At 39.6% G+C, this 18,524-nt stretch overlaps 1 protein-coding gene across 2 annotated transcripts in view; it reads right to left on the bottom strand.

Annotated features, from left to right (window-relative positions):
• The window catches only part of ankfn1a (ankyrin repeat and fibronectin type III domain containing 1a), a 128,531-nt gene that overhangs the window by 84,075 nt on the left and 25,932 nt on the right, over window positions 1–18,524 (bottom strand). For both annotated transcript variants that reach the window (XM_064323083.1, XM_064323084.1), the window contains exon 5: window positions 14,827–15,056. In XM_064323083.1, coding sequence (XP_064179153.1) covers window positions 14,827–15,056 — 230 coding nt within the window. The remainder of the gene's footprint in view (window positions 1–14,826; window positions 15,057–18,524) is intronic.

The raw sequence follows: 18,524 nt of genomic DNA, 5'->3' as shown, positions 1-18,524 counted from the left end.
TCCATCTACAGTACATTACACAGTCGTTAGCCGGACACACACAGAATAGCTAGCACTTTGTACATAGAGGGAGAAGAATCAGGGCAGCTCTGCGGAGGACACTGAACTGTAGATGTGTGAGAGCAGTTTACAGTGGGGGTAGAGGAAATAAAAAGTCAATGCACACAAAGGGATGCAAAATGGATATTTCAGCCATTTATAAAAATGTGAATGATTTGCGGCAACACTCCATTGCTGGCTTCTGCTGTGAGCTCCAGATGTCAGGGCATTTGCTAAAAGCTTTCCCATCTTGTTGGTCATTATCCAAAGAGCTCATACTCCTCAGTTGCTTGGCCATCAAGTCACTTGTATTAGTATAAATGAATGTACGTTTCTGATTCTTTGAGCATACTATAGAGCTCTATGTCTCTTTTATTTATTTATTTATTTATTTCTCATCTTTATGAATGAGTCCATTATATATAGTAAAATAAAGGTGCTGAAATGGTGACTGTGCTGAAAGTCTGTGAAATGGTCAATGTTACGCATAAAGGATGCACATCTAAAAATGAAAGCCTCTTTTCATATTAATTCATGTAAAATACAAAGAGTAAAGAGTACAACGTGCAAGGAGTAATTTCCCAATAAAACATCAACAACTGACAACTGAGTCCTGACCAGTAGTTTTATTTAGTGAAAACACAAGGAAATTTGAATACAATCAGAGTATTCATATTTTTCTAAATAAGCAGTATTTGAATGAAATACAATTTCTTGTTAGAATTTGTATTTTTGCAGTACAGAATCTTTCCAAGTCTGATTTAAAAACTATTCTTCATGTCACCAATCCAAATTACCTGTGGAATTACATCTTCTTATGCAGGCAGCAGTATCCATTAAGGCCAGAATTCATTTACTGATACCAACTATGTCTTAACAGAGCTTAACAGAGAGGCTGCAGTAGGCAAGAGGGCTGGCAAAGCAGTAAAAAGAAGTAACTCGTACTGTCAGTGTGGAACATGTTTGATGGCTGGGATGGATGTCTTACTAGACGATCCCACGGCAACAAACCTAACACCTCTCCAAAGAATTTTTAAATGTTTTGGTAGCCTCGGAAAAAGTCATCCTTCACTGCAATGCAATGGGATTGAGAGGAAAGCTTGTCAGACCAATGTTTAGCTAAGGCATGTTAACCAGGAATCACATTCACAAAAAGGCCTCCGAAGCACATGGAGCACGTATCAATGATGAGAGGACACAGAGGCAACTAAGTTTGCTCTCAGACAGAAATCAGAGTCTGGAGGGCAAGAGGGTTTTACTGTTTCCTTCCATAAAGCCGTCAAAGTGTCAAATAAACTATTCTGAAAGACCCTTCTTTGCACTTTTCAGCGTCCCAAATAAAGTAAAGCGTGTGCTTTTTAAGGTCTTTATTACACCTCCTCATTCTGGCGTCTGCATCAAGGCTGTGTGTAACCGCCTTAAACTGAAACTTCAAAACAACCAATCATTTGACATTCTAAGGCTGGATGTAATCTCAATCAGCATGATGCTCCTGAGCACATCAAGGCCAAAAGGTCTTACCGGTAACACTGCGGATACCACAAATTATGCTTGTTCAATTTCAAAATCATTTTGTGCTGCTTTTTATATGGATGAAGAACACTTTGACGGTAATGTATACAATTATTTGACAAGTGTTAAAAACTTGACCAGCTCTTCTGTTGATATCACAATACAGCGAGGCAGCGGGAATCCAATATCAAAGCAAAGCTAGTGAAAATATTTCTTGAAAAGGTTAACAGATAAAATGCTTTGCTTCAAGACGGAGTTCATTTTAAATCTGTAGAGAAATCAACGGGCAATGCCATTGCCGAAAGGTCAAGCAACCTCCATGAGTAATGTCAAAACACTGTCCTAGTTCTATAAATATTCTGTTAAAACAAAATATTGCCAAATAAATTCTAACTACCACTATGTTACACAAATCCTTAAAAAAAAAAGAAAGTCACATAATTTCTCTGGATAGCTACTGTTTTCACATCTGAGTGCCTGTCTGTGTGATAGGGTAACAGGCTAATGAATAATGAAATGCCACGATTTGCTAATGTGCTGCAAATGCCCATGCCATGCGAAAGCCGGTTGTCACCTAGACATATAAAAAGGCCGTGCAGGCAATGAATTTCAGCAGTCACTTAATACTGCAGCCACAAGGCCCCGACGCTGCCAGGAGCAGGCTGCCAGCGGCACCACGGCTACCTCCTCTAACCCAGGAACGCAAGCCGGACTATGAATGCTAGCATTGCTGCCCTAATTAGGCCTGGGAGAGGTTTAACAACCATGCTACAGTTTAGTTGCTTACAAATATAAAAATAAAGCCTTGTTCAAATTAGCAAAGTGAAGTGAGAACCTCTAGAAGCCCCAACTGTCTAGGCAACTGCCGTGGAGCTGGTCTAATCTATGGAGAGGTTATTTCAGGTCATAAACTGCTAGTATACAGACTGCAGGAGGTCTCCTGTAAAATGAATCCTGTTTAGCTATGTGTGATAATTAACTGTGCCTTGCCAAGCATCGAGAGACAGAGAGACTCTGTTTAATCCAAGGACTTTAGAGATAGAAAAAAAGAGACACAATCAACAAATAAACATTCAAAGTGTGAAGAGGTAAGCAGAACTATATAACAGTAAGTATAATTATCCTTGAAATTGAAAATCAGTCAAAGGTAAGAAAGTAAGCAAGGGGTTGACTGAATTCCAGTTCTTACACATTAGGTCCTTTCTTTAAAGGCATACTATGCTAGATTTTAAGCCACCTCAGATGTGTTTACAATCAAATAGGTCTGTCATGCCCCCGTGTTTCGGTTGTCATATGGTTTCCCTTGTGTTCCGGTTATTTCTGTTCCTTGGGCTTTGTTCCTCACCATGTCTTTGCTTTTCCCCACAGGGTGGGCGTGATCTTTCCCCAGGCACTCCCTAATGACTTCCAGCCCTCAGCCGTTTTCTCACTCGTTCAGGTCGCATTCCTCACACCCTTCCTGATTAATTCCAATTAGCACCAGACTATAAAGCCACACTTTTTGTTTCTGCCTTTGCCAGATCGTTGATTTGTTGCCCAGCGTCACACCTTGCAATCGCGTTAAAACCTAGCCTAGCACTATTTTCTGTACCCCGTTTCTCTGCACCTTCTTCGGTTTCCTCACCTTGCACTGTTCTCTTGGCCACTGATTGTTTGTTCATGCACCTTGTTCAGTGTTCCCCTGTCTTTCGTACCTACGTGTTGTCTGCGTTGCATCTTGTTCTGTGTTCCCCTGTTCTCCCCAGTTACCTCCCCAGCTCCAACCTCCCGATCCAGCCTGTCCTTCGCCGGCCTCCCAGTCTCCAGCCCAGCTCCGCCACCGACACCGGAGGTATTCTGTTCAGCGCCAAGCCGGATCCCGGATCTCCTCACAAACCCTCACAGCCCCTGCTCCAAGCCTGCCTGGGTTCCTACCACAGCCTGTTCAGCGCCACGCCAAGCCGGATCCCGGACCTCCGCACCTACCCTCACGGTCCCTGTCCCAAGTCTGCCCTGGTTCCTACCGCCCTCTGTCTGTACTCCAAACCCCTTTTTGAATTCCATTTACTGCTGTCTGAGTCCTGCATCTGGGTCCAGTCCGAGCCCGGCTCCTAACAAGGTCTCCACTTTTATCCTCAACTCTGGCCGCTCAACTCCATTTTCATATTTTATATCCCTTTTTTACCATGTTTATTTTTTTATCTCCATTTTTCTATAGAGATCACCACTGAGAAAAAGCAGTTCCAAGGCTTTTGACCAAGCCCAATCAGCTTTTCATTTCGCTTTGCTGTTCTCGTGCTTCACCTCTGCCATTGCAGTAGCTAGCTAGTTACAAATGCTCCACTGAAACCTGACTCCACCCCACACGCTCTGTAGCCACACTCATCCCTTCCCACACAGAAGAGCATCAGGACCAGAAGTGTCCCAAACACATGTTACAAGAAATAATATAGGCAGAGGAGCACATGCTCTGCATATACAGAGCCTGCCAGTGCATCATAGATGCATGACTGAGTATGGATATTTTACTGTTTTTCAAGGTAAAAAATCCTAAATAGTATGCCTTTAAAGATGATGTTAAGATGAGGTTAGCCTTTAGAGATGAAGTTGGAAAGGTTTGATAATTTTTCCTGCATAATATGTAGCATGCATCTGAAAATATGGACAAAGTAAAAAGAGCCAATAACTGAACAATACAGTATCTTTTGCTAGCTTACATTAAATTATCAACAGAAATCAAAATCACTTTTGTCTCAAAATACACCAGTTCCACATAAACATGAAAGCACATGAAAATGTGAACCAGTCCACCATGTTTGAAAACACCTATATGTGCAAAAGTATCTCTCAAACAAATTCGGTCAACCGCACACTGAACAGAAAACCTTTTTCATAGAATTATATCTAAGAATATATTCTCCGTCTAGTTTGAAAGACAGCAACTAATCTTTAATGTACTTTGATCTTCATGACATGACATGACATATCCTCAAATAAAATCCTGGGTAATTTATTTCCTGTTATGTGGCTAAGTGGTTGCTTATTGTAGCTTAACCTCACAAGCAATATAGAATATCATTTTTTAATAAAATGAAACCTAAAAATTGTATCTTTAGCATTTAATGTCAAACAATATATTTGATAGAGCTGGGCATAAATATGCACAATTGGCCTATGAAACAATGTTCACCACATATAAGACCATGATGATAATGAAACTATGTTCAACACATAAGGAGCAAATGTCAACATCTTTCGGTTACTGAAACAAGGTGGTAGGTCAATTACTCAAAGTGCACAGTCCTGGCTGCTTGTTAAATAGGTTAAACAGACTACTTAATCATCACATATTCAAGTACGTTGGATTGGTCTTTTTTAAGAATCTGGTATTTTATTCATTCCATATATTCAACATTTTCTTAGTTTATCTAAATGTACAGTCAGATACCATATATAAAAGTGTTATTTTAAGAATTCTGCCATGTGCTGGATCTTATTTTACAAACTGCATTTGAATAAAACAATATTCTATTCTGTTTCTCTGCATATCAGCGTTAAAGAAGCAAAATATCCACCAGGCTGCACAAAAGGAGTGTGGAACACAGAGGGTCTAATCAGTTCAGAATTCCATTCCAACCCAGGACCTGAATGACTAAGCAAAACTACTGAAAACTTTTGAAATTCTGAAATCGCACCTTTTCTTTTAACTTGGGACTAAAATATGAAATATTTAATGACGAAAAGCAGAAGAACGATATTACTCCAAGGCGTTATAATGACAGTCGTCTCCAATGGCCCCAGCCATCCCTGTATAAGCAAAGCAGCATGGCAGGTCCAAAATACCAGGAAGGCAAGCTTGCCCCCTTTTGGTACTTTTAGGAACTACCCTTTCCCCTCTAAAAAATGTAATTAAATGAAGAAAACCCTTCTGTTGCACTCCATCAAAATAAAACGTGAAGCCCATTGGACGTTCCGTTTCACGGTACAGCACTGTTAGACTGTGGGTCTGGATTCCTGATTAAAGTGATAGACGTGCAGGAATTCCATGCCGACTGCCAGGAACCGCGAAGGAAAGGAGAGGACACCAAGTCTGAAGTCAGTGGAGAGGTAAACATGAGAAGTCCTCCAAGGAATGCAGAGCTTGTGTTGGCCCACAGAGAAGACCGTGGGGGAGGGGTCGGGAGGTGGGGGAGTTAGCATACAACACAATTTCCCTGAGAAATCGAAAGCCGTTTTCTTGATGGCAGAAAAATGCAGTGGGGAAGGGGGATTCACACTGAAAACACTGTAGTGAAATGAAGCCTGCCTTATACATTTTCATTTGTGAGGCAGTTACTCCATGCTTTGTAAACTTCTCTTCCGTAGATTAACAAACTCAGCCCCTGGAAAACCAAAGGTAATTCATCTTAATTTAAAGCTATATTTATTGTAACCCTGAAACCTACTTAGACTTTTAATTATGGTATATGCTTCACTCCTGTTGGCAGCGTCAGCTTTGGCAAAGCAGAGTATTTTGTTTCATTGAAGGCCATTTGCCATTCCTCCCGGTTCACTCGACAGGCAGAAAATAGCCTTTTATGAAGATTAAAAACTTGATTTTCCATCTTCAAGTGAAGACATGTTTCATTATGCAAAAGCACAGAACACATTAAGTCAACATTCAGTATCATCCCAATGTACACTGGTTTTAGATCTGAGTGGCATACTAAGTTTACTGTTATTTATTTATTTATTTATTCAGTGAAAACCCACATCATGACTTTGACAGACACTGATATTAACTGATATTAGGTACTATGTAGCACTGGACCTTACAAGTAAAAATGGCACCTCTAAAATACTGTTATTTAATGTTCATCTCTGGTCTTTTAATACATTTTGCAAGTCAATACCTGAAGTAATGGAGGCCTGTAGGAATGGCATGATTTGGACTTGCATTGCAGAAATGCCACAGTCATTGAATTCACACCCACACCTGCTGATATTTCAATTAAGACACGATTTTTATTACAGGCACTATAATGTTTCTCCTCTGGACCCAGCCAGGTAAATAATTATGTGCTGATGGCAGAAGGACGCTACTTCTTTGCTTTCATTTTAGCTGCCAACTACGAGAAAGGAGAATGTGGCTGACCCAGAACACCCCATTAGTCAAGGCACCTCCATTTTTACTGGTCTGGTGCTCACCTTAATTCAGTGGCATTGTATATTGAGCTAGAGGGAAGGCAAAGTTCAAATGAATCATTACTAGTATCAATGCTGTCATTGCACTTAGTTTGGAAATCAGTTATACTAAGGGATTATTTCTGTTCTACTGCCTTAATAGCACACTGAGAATGGAAGCCATTAACAGAGGCATGCTCACAAATGCCCAAAGCTGAAATGATTCCAGCATTTTTTGTTGATTACTGGTCAAACAAGACCAATCTCACCAGAGCCTGCTCTAAATATTTCCTCCACTACAGCATTTTTTTGCCAACTTTGTTTGGTTAAAAAAATAAAAAAATAAAATTGTAGTAACTAGGGGTATAATGGTCAGAGCCAGCTCAAAACTTTTGGTGGCTCTAAACAAGAATGGTCGGTAGCATGTTGGCATAGAGTTTAAGCCAGCAGCTGGCTCTGGTAATGGTAAGTTGTGCCAGTGAAAGTGAAGAAAAACCTAAGGCAGCTAGCCCCTGAAACAAGCAGAAGCATAAGATAGCTGCACTACTGGTCTGGCAAAGCATCACAGGAGAAGACACTGAGAATCTGGTGATGTCTATGGGTCAAGAAGTCATAGCATGCAAACATTATGGATCTCACAGTATCTAACAATATAAATATATATTTTGTTCTTCGTGGAGGGGGCGGGGGTATTTGTGATATATCAAAAATCATGGCATTGGGTTGTAGGGTTATCACATCGTTGCACCCCTAGTGGGTATGAATTGATTTGGTTTTAATGACAGAGTCATACAATATTTAGAATTAATTAGTAATGGGCTTCCAAAGTTGCTGTTAGTAGGCTAGTCAAAATGTCCATAAAATGGCATTGATTTAATCTTGCATCAAGCTCATCAGTGTAGCACGTAAAACCATTGTTGCTCACTTGGGAAAGAATCCATTGGGGCGTAATATACAGGTCGATAGGCGTTGCCTATTTATACCAACTCTTTTCTCAAAAACAGACTGCACAGATAGAACTATATTAAAAGTGTCAAGCAAGGATTTACATAACTAGGATTTAAATCTCAGGCACAGACTGCTCAGTGACACACAACCCCAGGCGCTCATCTATCATATACCTACTTAAGTCACCCAAGGCAGGATGCATGTAGGGAAAAAGAGTCAAATTTGCACAGAAATTCAAGTTAAGCTTGAGCATCTGAAGCTAGGATCAGAGACTTAGTGCTGTGCTTCAAACACCCACACACAATTCTTCTGCTCTTTTTTCACTCCCTCCATGCATTCTGGCCTTGCAGTTACTTCTATTGAGGGTACATTACAATACGCGGTATCATAATGTTCTTTTTTCAATGCCATTATTACATTTATATTGACATTCTACATCAGTTGTTCCAAAACTTGGTCCAGGGGCCCCACTACATTTGCTGGTTTTTGCTACAGCGACTCTCTTGATCACTTAAGGTTATTCAAAACATGTGCTTAAGTTCAACCATGAGTTTTGTCCTAAGCAAGTTTCAATCTCTTTCCAAAGGAATCACTTTCCAAGACATATTACTGAAAATGAAAGTATCAGCTGTCTGAAAACTAATTTAATTAAAAGTAATTTAATCAAAACGAGAAAATGGGTTTCTGAAACAATATGCCATCAGTATGAGGACAAATCATTCCTCATTAGATATCATACTGTAAGTGTCAAGTTAAAAGTTATCAACAACTGTTTACACTTGGAATTGAGGTGTGAACTAGAATTGTGGTTGGAATAGAAACCAGCACACAAAGGCAGGGGGGCAGAACCAGATTTAGGAACTAGTACCCTACACGATTACAAACAAAAAAAAAACTATACTATGTCAACTAATGACCAATATACTGTACATGTGATGTCCAGGAGCATCAGTGATCTTTGGTCAGGAGGTGTTCTCACATTGCCCCCTGCATCTCGATGCCATTCAGAATGGCGCTACAGGAAAACTAAACCTGTTCTGACCAAGGCCAAGAAGTGTCAACAGATATTAAATTATTCTCTGGCTAAAAAGGTCATGGCTCCATGCCTCTTTTTTAATAGCTAATTTCTGCTGATCTGTGGATGGTGCTTGAGGATAATGCACAAACAAAATACCCTATTCCAATATCACATTTTGTTTCTTTTTTGCCATTTTGTTAAAGCTAATTACAAATCTTCTAACGTGCCATCTATCTAAACCTGAAGGTAATTCTCAAATTATACCACAATCTATTCAAGAGTACCTTTCAGCAGCCAGCTTCACAATGGCAGCCATTTCAGTTGGGAAGCCTAACTGACCATGCAAACAAAGCAGTCTTGGCTCAAGCACAGTGATGCAAATATTTGGAAGAATTTTCTCTCTGAGGCTAGACTGCATAGAAACAGAAAGAATGCTGGAATATTTGCATCACTGTGCTTTTGCTTGACACCATGCAATTAGGCTTTTATGTACCTGACAACTCATGCAGAATGTCATCGATTTCTACGAAAAAAATCACCCAAGCATTCCTTCTCCTACACAACACAGATCCAGCTGGAGAAATCTTTCAGCAAAAATAGATAAATTCTGCTCACAAGTGCACTGATGACAAGAGCTAACTATTATTTTACAACAGAAAGCACAGTTTGTATGAGCATTAAAATGTTTAGTAACCTATTGTATGGTCCATTAACTGTTGAGATGTTTTTGGTCGGGTGGTTTGCAGTAACTGCTAAATTATTCACATGCTTAATGCATTTAACTGGTAGAACCTTCTGTATGTTGAATTAAACACCGAAGACTACTAATCGTATATTTTAATACACATCTTAACCACTTTTTGACTGGATAATATAAGTATTTTTTAATGGCAGAAATCTTAGTACTTATAAGTATATGCTTTATTTTGTCTTTATTTACAGTACTTACAGTGTACAGTGAATACAGTGAAAATCTTGACTCAATCTGAAAGATCAAGTGGGCTAAGTACTGAACTTTAATGCTAGGGAGAGGACATCTTGATATCAAACATTAACTGACTGAATAACAGTATCACTATTCAAGCAGTACTCCTCAAGACAGAGAGTAACAGATTAACGTGAGGTGATGTTTGGCTTTCATCTCTGAAACATAATATCTGAGTGGCCCTGATCGAGTGTTGGACTTTATAAAGGCTAATTTGTTCAGAGCTGGCAAAGCATGCTGTTTCTGATGTGTCCCTCGAGACAGATGGACTAAACTTATGCAGATGCACTGGGAGGAGGAGACACTTCTCTCCAGGAGATTCATCCAAAAGGCTGAAATGTAAAGACAAACATGAATCCCTCAATTTAGCCCCGATGAAAAGGATATGTCCCCACATCAGGGCTGGTTCTAGGCATAGCTAGGCGTTACAGGCGGTCGTTCAGAGCACCATCCATGTGGGGAGGCGCCAAACGAAGGGAAAAATGGGGGGGAGGGGGAATCAGAAAATGGAGTGTGTTGCATTCATGATAGCCCCCCTCCCTCCCCGTCTCTGATCACTACCCCCAAAATCCCCATGAACACGAGTGGAGCTTCCCATATTCAAAAAAATCCAACAAATAACCTTGATAAAATACACCATTAGACAATGCTTAAAGCCAAAATCGTGCCACTGACACAATATATTGCAATAACAAAAACAGTTTTGAATGCAAAGTGAATTTAATGATGTCAGTGGACAGAGGACTAAATGATACCTTTGAACCTTCTGAGAGATCAGTGTATTCAGGCCAGGAGTATCCTTGAACCATTTTAGAACAAAATCACCAGGTAGAACAAGATTTAATAGAAGCCTCTGCTGAGTCAGACCGTGACATTCTGTTCTCTGTTGCCTGCCACACTCGACAAGAAACACATCTTGCTGTTCTAATGAATCAGACCAAATGCATCTTTTCATAACTCACAATGTTCATGCTACTTTATGCATTCCGCATTCATACATTTAAAAACTCAGTTCATTTTCTGTAAGTTTGTCTCCATCCCAGGAACTGGCAATGATTTTTGAGGCATATGGTGCCTCCCACTGTCACTAGTGCTGTGCTGCAAGGTTAACTAGGCTTGACAGCATTCAGTGAATACATGGAAAAAACTAGGATAAATTCATTAAAGAGCTCCCAAAATTCCCAAATGATGATCCTCTTTATGGTGTTCTCGGCTTGCTTTCACATGTTGAACCAAGAATGTGAAACGTGTGAATTAATTTACCTACTCAAGGTATGAAAATATACTTACCCTTTCTCTTACTTTAAAATTCAAACTAATCAATGGACTCAATGAAATTGTAGAGCCACATTCATAAAATACAGGGAAGAACACAAAGACTAGTAGCAGGAGGGATCTTATCTGAGCAGGGTAGTGTAGGCAGTAGCTACCGTGCAATGTTCCCATGCGCTAAGGGGTGCACTCGGTGTCAAGATTGTTATGACACTGCATAATTACTGTTACCAACTTTATGGAATTATAATGTAATCATAATGTAATGCTGCTAAAAATGCTATTTTCAATATCTCTTACCGCCTCACTTCACATTTTGCTTGTAGCGCTCCGGGGTGTGTCCTCAACGGAGATGTGGATGAGATACTATGCTTAGATACTGTCTAGTTTGTAGGTAAACCGAGCACTAGGTATACTTTAGTGGCAGGAAAATCGTGAGCATGTTGGGTTTAGTGGCCTGTTCTCATCATTATTTTATGCCATGTCATGTTATGTTACATTAACCAAAATTAAATCCATCCTAGCCCAGTTACACAGTACTAGCTATGGCACACACACATCCAACAACTGTTTCTATGAAGTTCTTTGCTACTTTAAAACCATTTTCATATTATAGCCACAGTTTTAACATCACCCTCAATTTTATACTCAATACATTTCCCATAGTTCTTTTCCTGCATAGGAATGTTAAACCATATACTTAGTGGATACTATACGGGATACTATACTTAGCAGGTCACAAATGTTTTATTGTACATAAAGTTCTTTAATGGTAAAGTCACAGTCTGTTAAAAGAGCAACTGATGATGAAACTCTTGGTTGTTTGTTGTGGCTCCTGAGAGGTAACACTTCGCAGGAATCTACAAGAATTTCAAATCTAATATCTATGAGATGCTCATAAAGGTACTCTCTGATATCTACGAACCAGCATTTTATTTGGAACGATGGGGCATGTTAAAGTCAGCCAGGCTTGAATGAGCTGTTCCCAATGAAACTCCAGTGTCCCACAAGCATGATTCATTTTTCTCCATTTGAGAATTTTTATAATTTTGTTTTTGATGCACAAAGATGGGCTCACTGGTCTAGGAAGTGTGCTAAAACACTGAAAACTGGTATCTAAATTTTGGGAAACTACGGTACAGAGCTCTGGCACAGCACAATCCAAACAAATTACATTATGTCACAGATCATAACAACTGTACCAAACCCAACCAAATCCAAGACTCAACTAAGCCACATAGAGGCATAACCATATATAATAATAAATGAAAAAATTTTGAACAAGGAACATAGAACTTCTCGTAAATGTTTTCTTAGCTTCAGTGTATAGGTTCATGTCAGGACAGGATGTTTGGGCCTGGTAATTTATACTAACCTTTTGCTTGCTGAATGAAGTTTATTTTGCAGAAAGATTAATGGACTGGGTATAAGTCAAACATTATCTTTCATCTCCAATTCCAAACCAGTCAATCATCTTGTTCATTTCTTAGTTTGTGAATGGAGGTTCTGTCTTTAATGTAATAATCTATCATTGAATTCTCTGAACATTTCCCTACCGCAACAGTCAATGATAAATGCTGTTCATCAAAAACATAAAGATTTGTTCTACCAAATTACTTTAAATTTGACTTTAAAAATTTGGGGAAAGTTAAATTCTGCATTTTACAAATCACAATATAACTGAACAAACCAAATTGCAACTACTGTCAGGCATTTATATAAAAAAGAAAAGGTTAAATATCAATTGATTGACAGCACTGCTTAACCTTTATGTTGTAGCATACAGTATGAACTATTATTTGTAACTGATCAAATATGATGTGGAATTTACATATTTGTGCAAATAAGGGTCTTGTTTATGTTTAAATAGTTTATGAACCACAGAATGAATTAGCAACATAGCAAAAAGGCCCACTGCTTCTTCTAAAAATGTCACTGTGACTATAAAGAGCCCAGTTTCACTTAAAGTTAAGCATAGTCTTTGTCACAATGCTACATGACTCATTGAGTCCTTCACCACATGCATGGCTAGAGAAAAGAAAACTTCTTATAGTGCGTATGGCATACTGGACCAAAAACATTTGCTACAATATGTATTATTATTATTATTATTATTATTATTGAGATAACACATATAATTATTAACAGAAGGAGAGAAACATCTCAGACATGATCAATGTGTCTCCAGGTACTGACCAGCCATGCTTAGCTTATGAGATCTTAGACAAGGCTACATTGTTACACGTATGGCATGCAACCAAATGGAACAGTATTGTGTCACTATATATCACCTTCCCACCAAAATCTGATTACTGATATTAGACCATAAGCAAGCACATACATTATGTGCCAGCCCTGAAGAACATTCTTAATAAGTCTGTTCTGAATTGGAAACTAATCAATCAGAGCAAATGCCTTCAACATAAAAAATATATAATTAAAAACAATAAGCTCATGAGGAAGGATTTAAAAAATAAATCAACACACTTTCCCTTTTCTTTACCTTTAACGTTCAGTTGCTGCAACTAACAGAACGTTTAAAAAGCAGAACCATATGAGGTAAGGAAGCAAAGAAAATACCATAACTGCAGCTGAAAAATAAAGTATCACTCATATCAACACATTTAAGGCCATGGGAGGGGAAAATGTTAGAAAGCTACTAAGAACTGCATATTAAAATGGAAAGCTCAATTACATTTAACACGGGGAAAGTCAATTTCCCTCCTCTGTGAAAATGATGTTATATCACCCAACTTAGTGAGACGTCTGAAGACATTTCCATTTAAATGTGCGTACATACTGAAAAATAACTTTCCAAATGTGAAATTACGTTAAAAGAACGTGGGTCTCCAGTGCATCACGAAACCACCCACTGGAAGTTTATTGGCACGTTCAGTTTACTCGCGCCTGATTTCTCGTCTTGTCTGAGAGCTGTCATAATCCTGGGTCTTGTGCTTAATGCATGGCAGAAGTTTACATACAGCAACATGCTGATACCGAGGCGATCCCGGCTTTGGAACACAAGGATTGACAGATTGCAGGGGGGATGTTTGTAGGCTGCTTCAAATCTACAGTTTCCATGCATTATTCAGCACCAATTACCTTCTTTGAAATTGAATTTCAGTTCCATTCAATAGACATGCTGGCAATTGCACAGAAATACACTCCTAAAGGTTTTCTAGGGAAAGTTCATAGCTTCAATCAGCTCTAAGAAGGCTGAATGAAGTTATTTTGCATTGGAAATTGTTGTTACATAAATGTTAGACAATGGATCACAACAGCAATGAACATGGCAGGAGCAAATTTGTGTGAGCAGTTGTCTGTCTGACCGTCTTTGGATGCACCACAGTAAAGATACTTTTATATCAATAAAGTAGGATTTTCATTGAATGTACTCAGATAAATCTTCTCTTTTCCAAAGGTTCTTTACAGTGGCATTAACAGATATACAGTAACAGCACTCTACACGAGACACCGATGTACGCTGTCAATAAAGTGTATAATGAAAACATATCGTGCTTGAAATGAAGGAGATAAGAGTTACAGCTTTTGACTACAATAAATTATGGCACTGTTCCATGAATATGGTTGTACTGTTTAATCTTAATCGGGCAAAGGAATAAAAAGATTCTGTCTTTGTAAAATATAAGCAGAAAATACAATGTTGAGCACAATCTGGGTTGCAGCAACGAATTCTCATGAGCAGATATTTTCACCATATAAGTACATTTAGAGTATGAACCCTTGAAGAGTGAAGGCGATGCTATTGAAAGCCACTTAAAGTACTGTATTGAAAGTGCATGCATGGCCAAAGCTCCACAACAGACAAGTCTTCAGAAGTATCCACAGTAATGAAGTGAGTGAAGAAACCCACTCACCATCGCTAAAGCTGGGGGAGAGCGCTACTCACATGGATGTTCCTGAGCTTATTCTTGCCCCTCTCCAGGCGACTGAGCAGCTTGTGCTGCTCTTTGAGCGGCTGCTGGTACAGGCGGTCGTCCACCGAGACGCTCTTCCTCAGGGCTACCTTGCACGGGTCCCCCCAGATGCCCGCATGGCTGTTTGAGTCGCCGTTGGAGCTGCGCTTGGCCTCAGACGCGGGGGACAGGTCTGCTCTGTCGTACTCCCTCTGAAGCGCCCCTGGACGAGGGAAACAATAGACACCTGGTGACAACCAATACCACAGAGGAATTCTCTGGGGACGGCAAGATGAGACCGGCCCTACACACACCAGCCCTGTGTCACCTATCACAGGTTTGGCAAGACCCCCTGTGGACCATCTGACAGCACCAGAGCAGAACATTTGACTGGGCATAACCTTAGAGATGATTCTTCAATTATTTCGTACCAATGAGCTTTATTCTCTCATCAGTGTTACTAAGAGTGTGTGCTCATGAACCATGAATAGGCCTGTAATATTCAACTGATGTTAATTTTCCTGGATATTAAATGCATATCCCACCGCAATGAGTCACATTTCATTGGCACCGATTTGTAATCATTGATCCCAAATGTGGCCCGTCCCATTGCGGCAATGTTGTCAGCCATTTTGGGAGGGTGTGGACTAGGGCGCACATCCTTCAGTACACACTAGGCCAACTGACCGCTTCTTCCTCACACAGCAATCCACTGGCTGAGAGGCTGTAGTTACTGGTGCACTTGATGCAGGTAGACTGCACGCACCTGTCAGTCGCTGCTGAATAAAGACCAGGGGAATACTCTGCTGCCGAAATCTTGCGTCACCCCAAGGGACTTCCTGCCAGTCAACGCAGGTGATTACATAGGGCACTGCACTGTGCATGAGTGCCTTAGCTGGATTTCCCACTTGGCAAGTCAGAGGAATCATTTTATACCCGGATATTTTGTTGTTTCATACAATATCTGGAAAAAATAATTGTGGCTATCATATACCACCTCAAAACGCCTTGTCCCAATACTGTAATGTCCCTGAACAGTTCACAATACAAGATGCACGGTAGCCTGAAGTTATTTGCTATAACAGCCTTTACTCTGCAATATATCATTTCACCTTGGCTTTGCTCCTCTTTTGTTGCATTGTTTCTAAGGTGACGGCTGATACAGGATACCAATACAATTGGTTGTTAGTCACTTGACACCTCTGCCATAGCACACCCACAGGAAGTGCTTATCATCTGCCGTCTGTCGAAAAGTCTACAGAATACATAAGAAACAAACAAAATGCAGTATCCTTCCATGCTTCCTTCCATTTTCACACTCCCACATCACACTATAGTCCCATGCTTCATTCTATCAAGTTTTTTTTACCCACAAGAAATACCTGGGGAACTATTAGAACCCTGACACAGCCAGTACCCACCGCCAAAAAATCCCTCTTCTCCAAGGCCACCCCATTTCGACCCTGCACCAGTATTATGCACCGGGGTGCTGCAAAAATAACCAAAAAAAAAAAAACCAACGGCTTCAGATTTACCCCTTAGAAATGTGACACCCACTCCATTTAATCAGACTAACATTTAATAATGTAATGTATGACTGATAATAGAAAAGGCAACTCTGAGAATTAGGGTAGGGTTAAATAAGTACACCTGAATTCAGAACTTCACACACAAAGCCACACACTTCTTACAAGGGCACTCTTTCACAGATTCTTCTATACTGAATACCGTATTTTCATCTGAAAACCTACCTCAGAACACAAAGCATAAACCTTGCCTAAAATTAACTTTTTATCTATTTATTTTTCAAATTGACGAAAATCATTTCAAAGTTGCTGTTAAGAACTGTAGTGTTAAGAAGTGTTATGTATGGCAGTTCTGTTCCTCATTCTGCCCAGCACCTCTTCTGGGAAGCCCAGAAAAGAAGGGATAGGGTTTCACAGACAGACATGCCTGGATGCAGCTCATCCAACAGGTCAGCTGAGCTCAGCTGGTCCTCCCACCGCACTTAACAACAGGGCAATTAAAGTTGCATGAGGTGATTTCATTATTACCAAGCTGAGACTCCAAGAGAACAGAAGTACCTACACATTAAAAAACCAGAAAAGGAAGATACATTGCACCAGACATAACCAATTTTATGGGTACTCATTCAAAGTATCATAAAATAATATTATGCCCCTTAGCTATCTGCCTGTTTTGCCTCGTGCTTGTCAATATGCAGGACGACCGAAACACCCTAAAAGCAGAACGCCCTGTTGTACTGATCCCCATTCTGATGAAGTCAAAACATTTATTGAATAGTGGTTTAAGTAAGTACATCAGGTATGTTTTACAGAATACGTGCGTGCATTTCAAAACTTACGCTCAAATTATGACACATCCAATAAAATACTAGAGGTTCAAATTAATGTTTTTATTTTATATTATCCAGTCAGAAGATACAAAATTAAATTTGAATTATGTTATGTGACGTAAATCACTTGAAATTCCAGCAATACTGTTAAAGGATACCAGCACCAGTTAAAGACGACAGAAAGAATGCTCCTGCTGAAGTGGTAATACCTATCAAAACCCTGCAAATAACTCCTTTGAGTCTCAACAGATTCACATTCACCTCTCTGGTTAAATGGCTGCATAACTCCAAATGCTCTGACAATCCAGCACAGGGTTAACCTGTTTCATGGTAACCATAGTGACTTCATGAGCTGCAGCATCTGTGAAGAATAGGGCACATTGCGTCCGTATCTTCTGGGGATGTTCAGACGCCTTGTGCGGAGGGTCCTGTAAGATTCTGTGGCTGTTATTGCCTTCATTTATGGTGCAAATGGTGAACTGGAAAACATCCACTATTCATAATCGCAATTTACATTTATAATTAAAATATGGATGTGAAATACTGTATGAAAATACCGTTGAATGCTGATGAATAGGACCCCAGTTTTCCCTGTCGATTTTAGTGTCCGTTTTGAGAGATTTTTTTTTTTCTTCAACCTCAAGAGATTCAAGGAGCTGGAAGGCATCATTAAGATCTTTTCCCCCAAATAGACAGCCTTAAGCTAAAAGCTCAGCACGCCTCAAATAATGAATCTGCCAAATGAGGTGTTACTCACATTCTCACACAGAGCTTCCCACACTGCTAGAATGTGCATACTGGCTGGGTGTTTTTTTTCAATATTAAGTCACAGTTTCCAGACAGGGTTAGAGAACTGTTCATAACATGCTGAGAATTTGTTCACAAGCAATTTTTTAGTATCATTTTACATTAAGTGGCCCTAATACCTATGCAATTACACTGTAACTACATGATTTTTACATTTGAAAACATCCCTGTAGATAACTGAGAATTTTCAATGAAACTCAGCAAAATGTGCAATTATGTGAATCATTTCTGTTCTGGTTGTTGGCAAAAACAGTTTTTCTTTTTTTTTTTCAAAACTTTACTTTTAAAATGCCTGAATAAAATTGAGACAGGCAAATGTATTTTTTGATAAAAGCTCACTTTCCCTTTAAAAAGATCCTGCCTCCAGCCTTGTCACCACAAGGACATACATATTCCCATTTCCTGGATTTCTACCTCTATTGAACATAACACTGGTTTTACTGAATATGACTAAACTCCTATCTTGACTGAATACCATTTGCACATGAAGTTGCTAAATTAATTTGACTAAATCCAGGGATTAAACAG

This window comes from Anguilla rostrata, chromosome 2 (genome assembly GCF_018555375.3).
Source record: "Anguilla rostrata isolate EN2019 chromosome 2, ASM1855537v3, whole genome shotgun sequence".
Lineage (NCBI taxonomy): Eukaryota > Metazoa > Chordata > Actinopteri > Anguilliformes > Anguillidae > Anguilla > Anguilla rostrata.
This window is presented reverse-complemented; position numbering and strand designations above follow the sequence as displayed.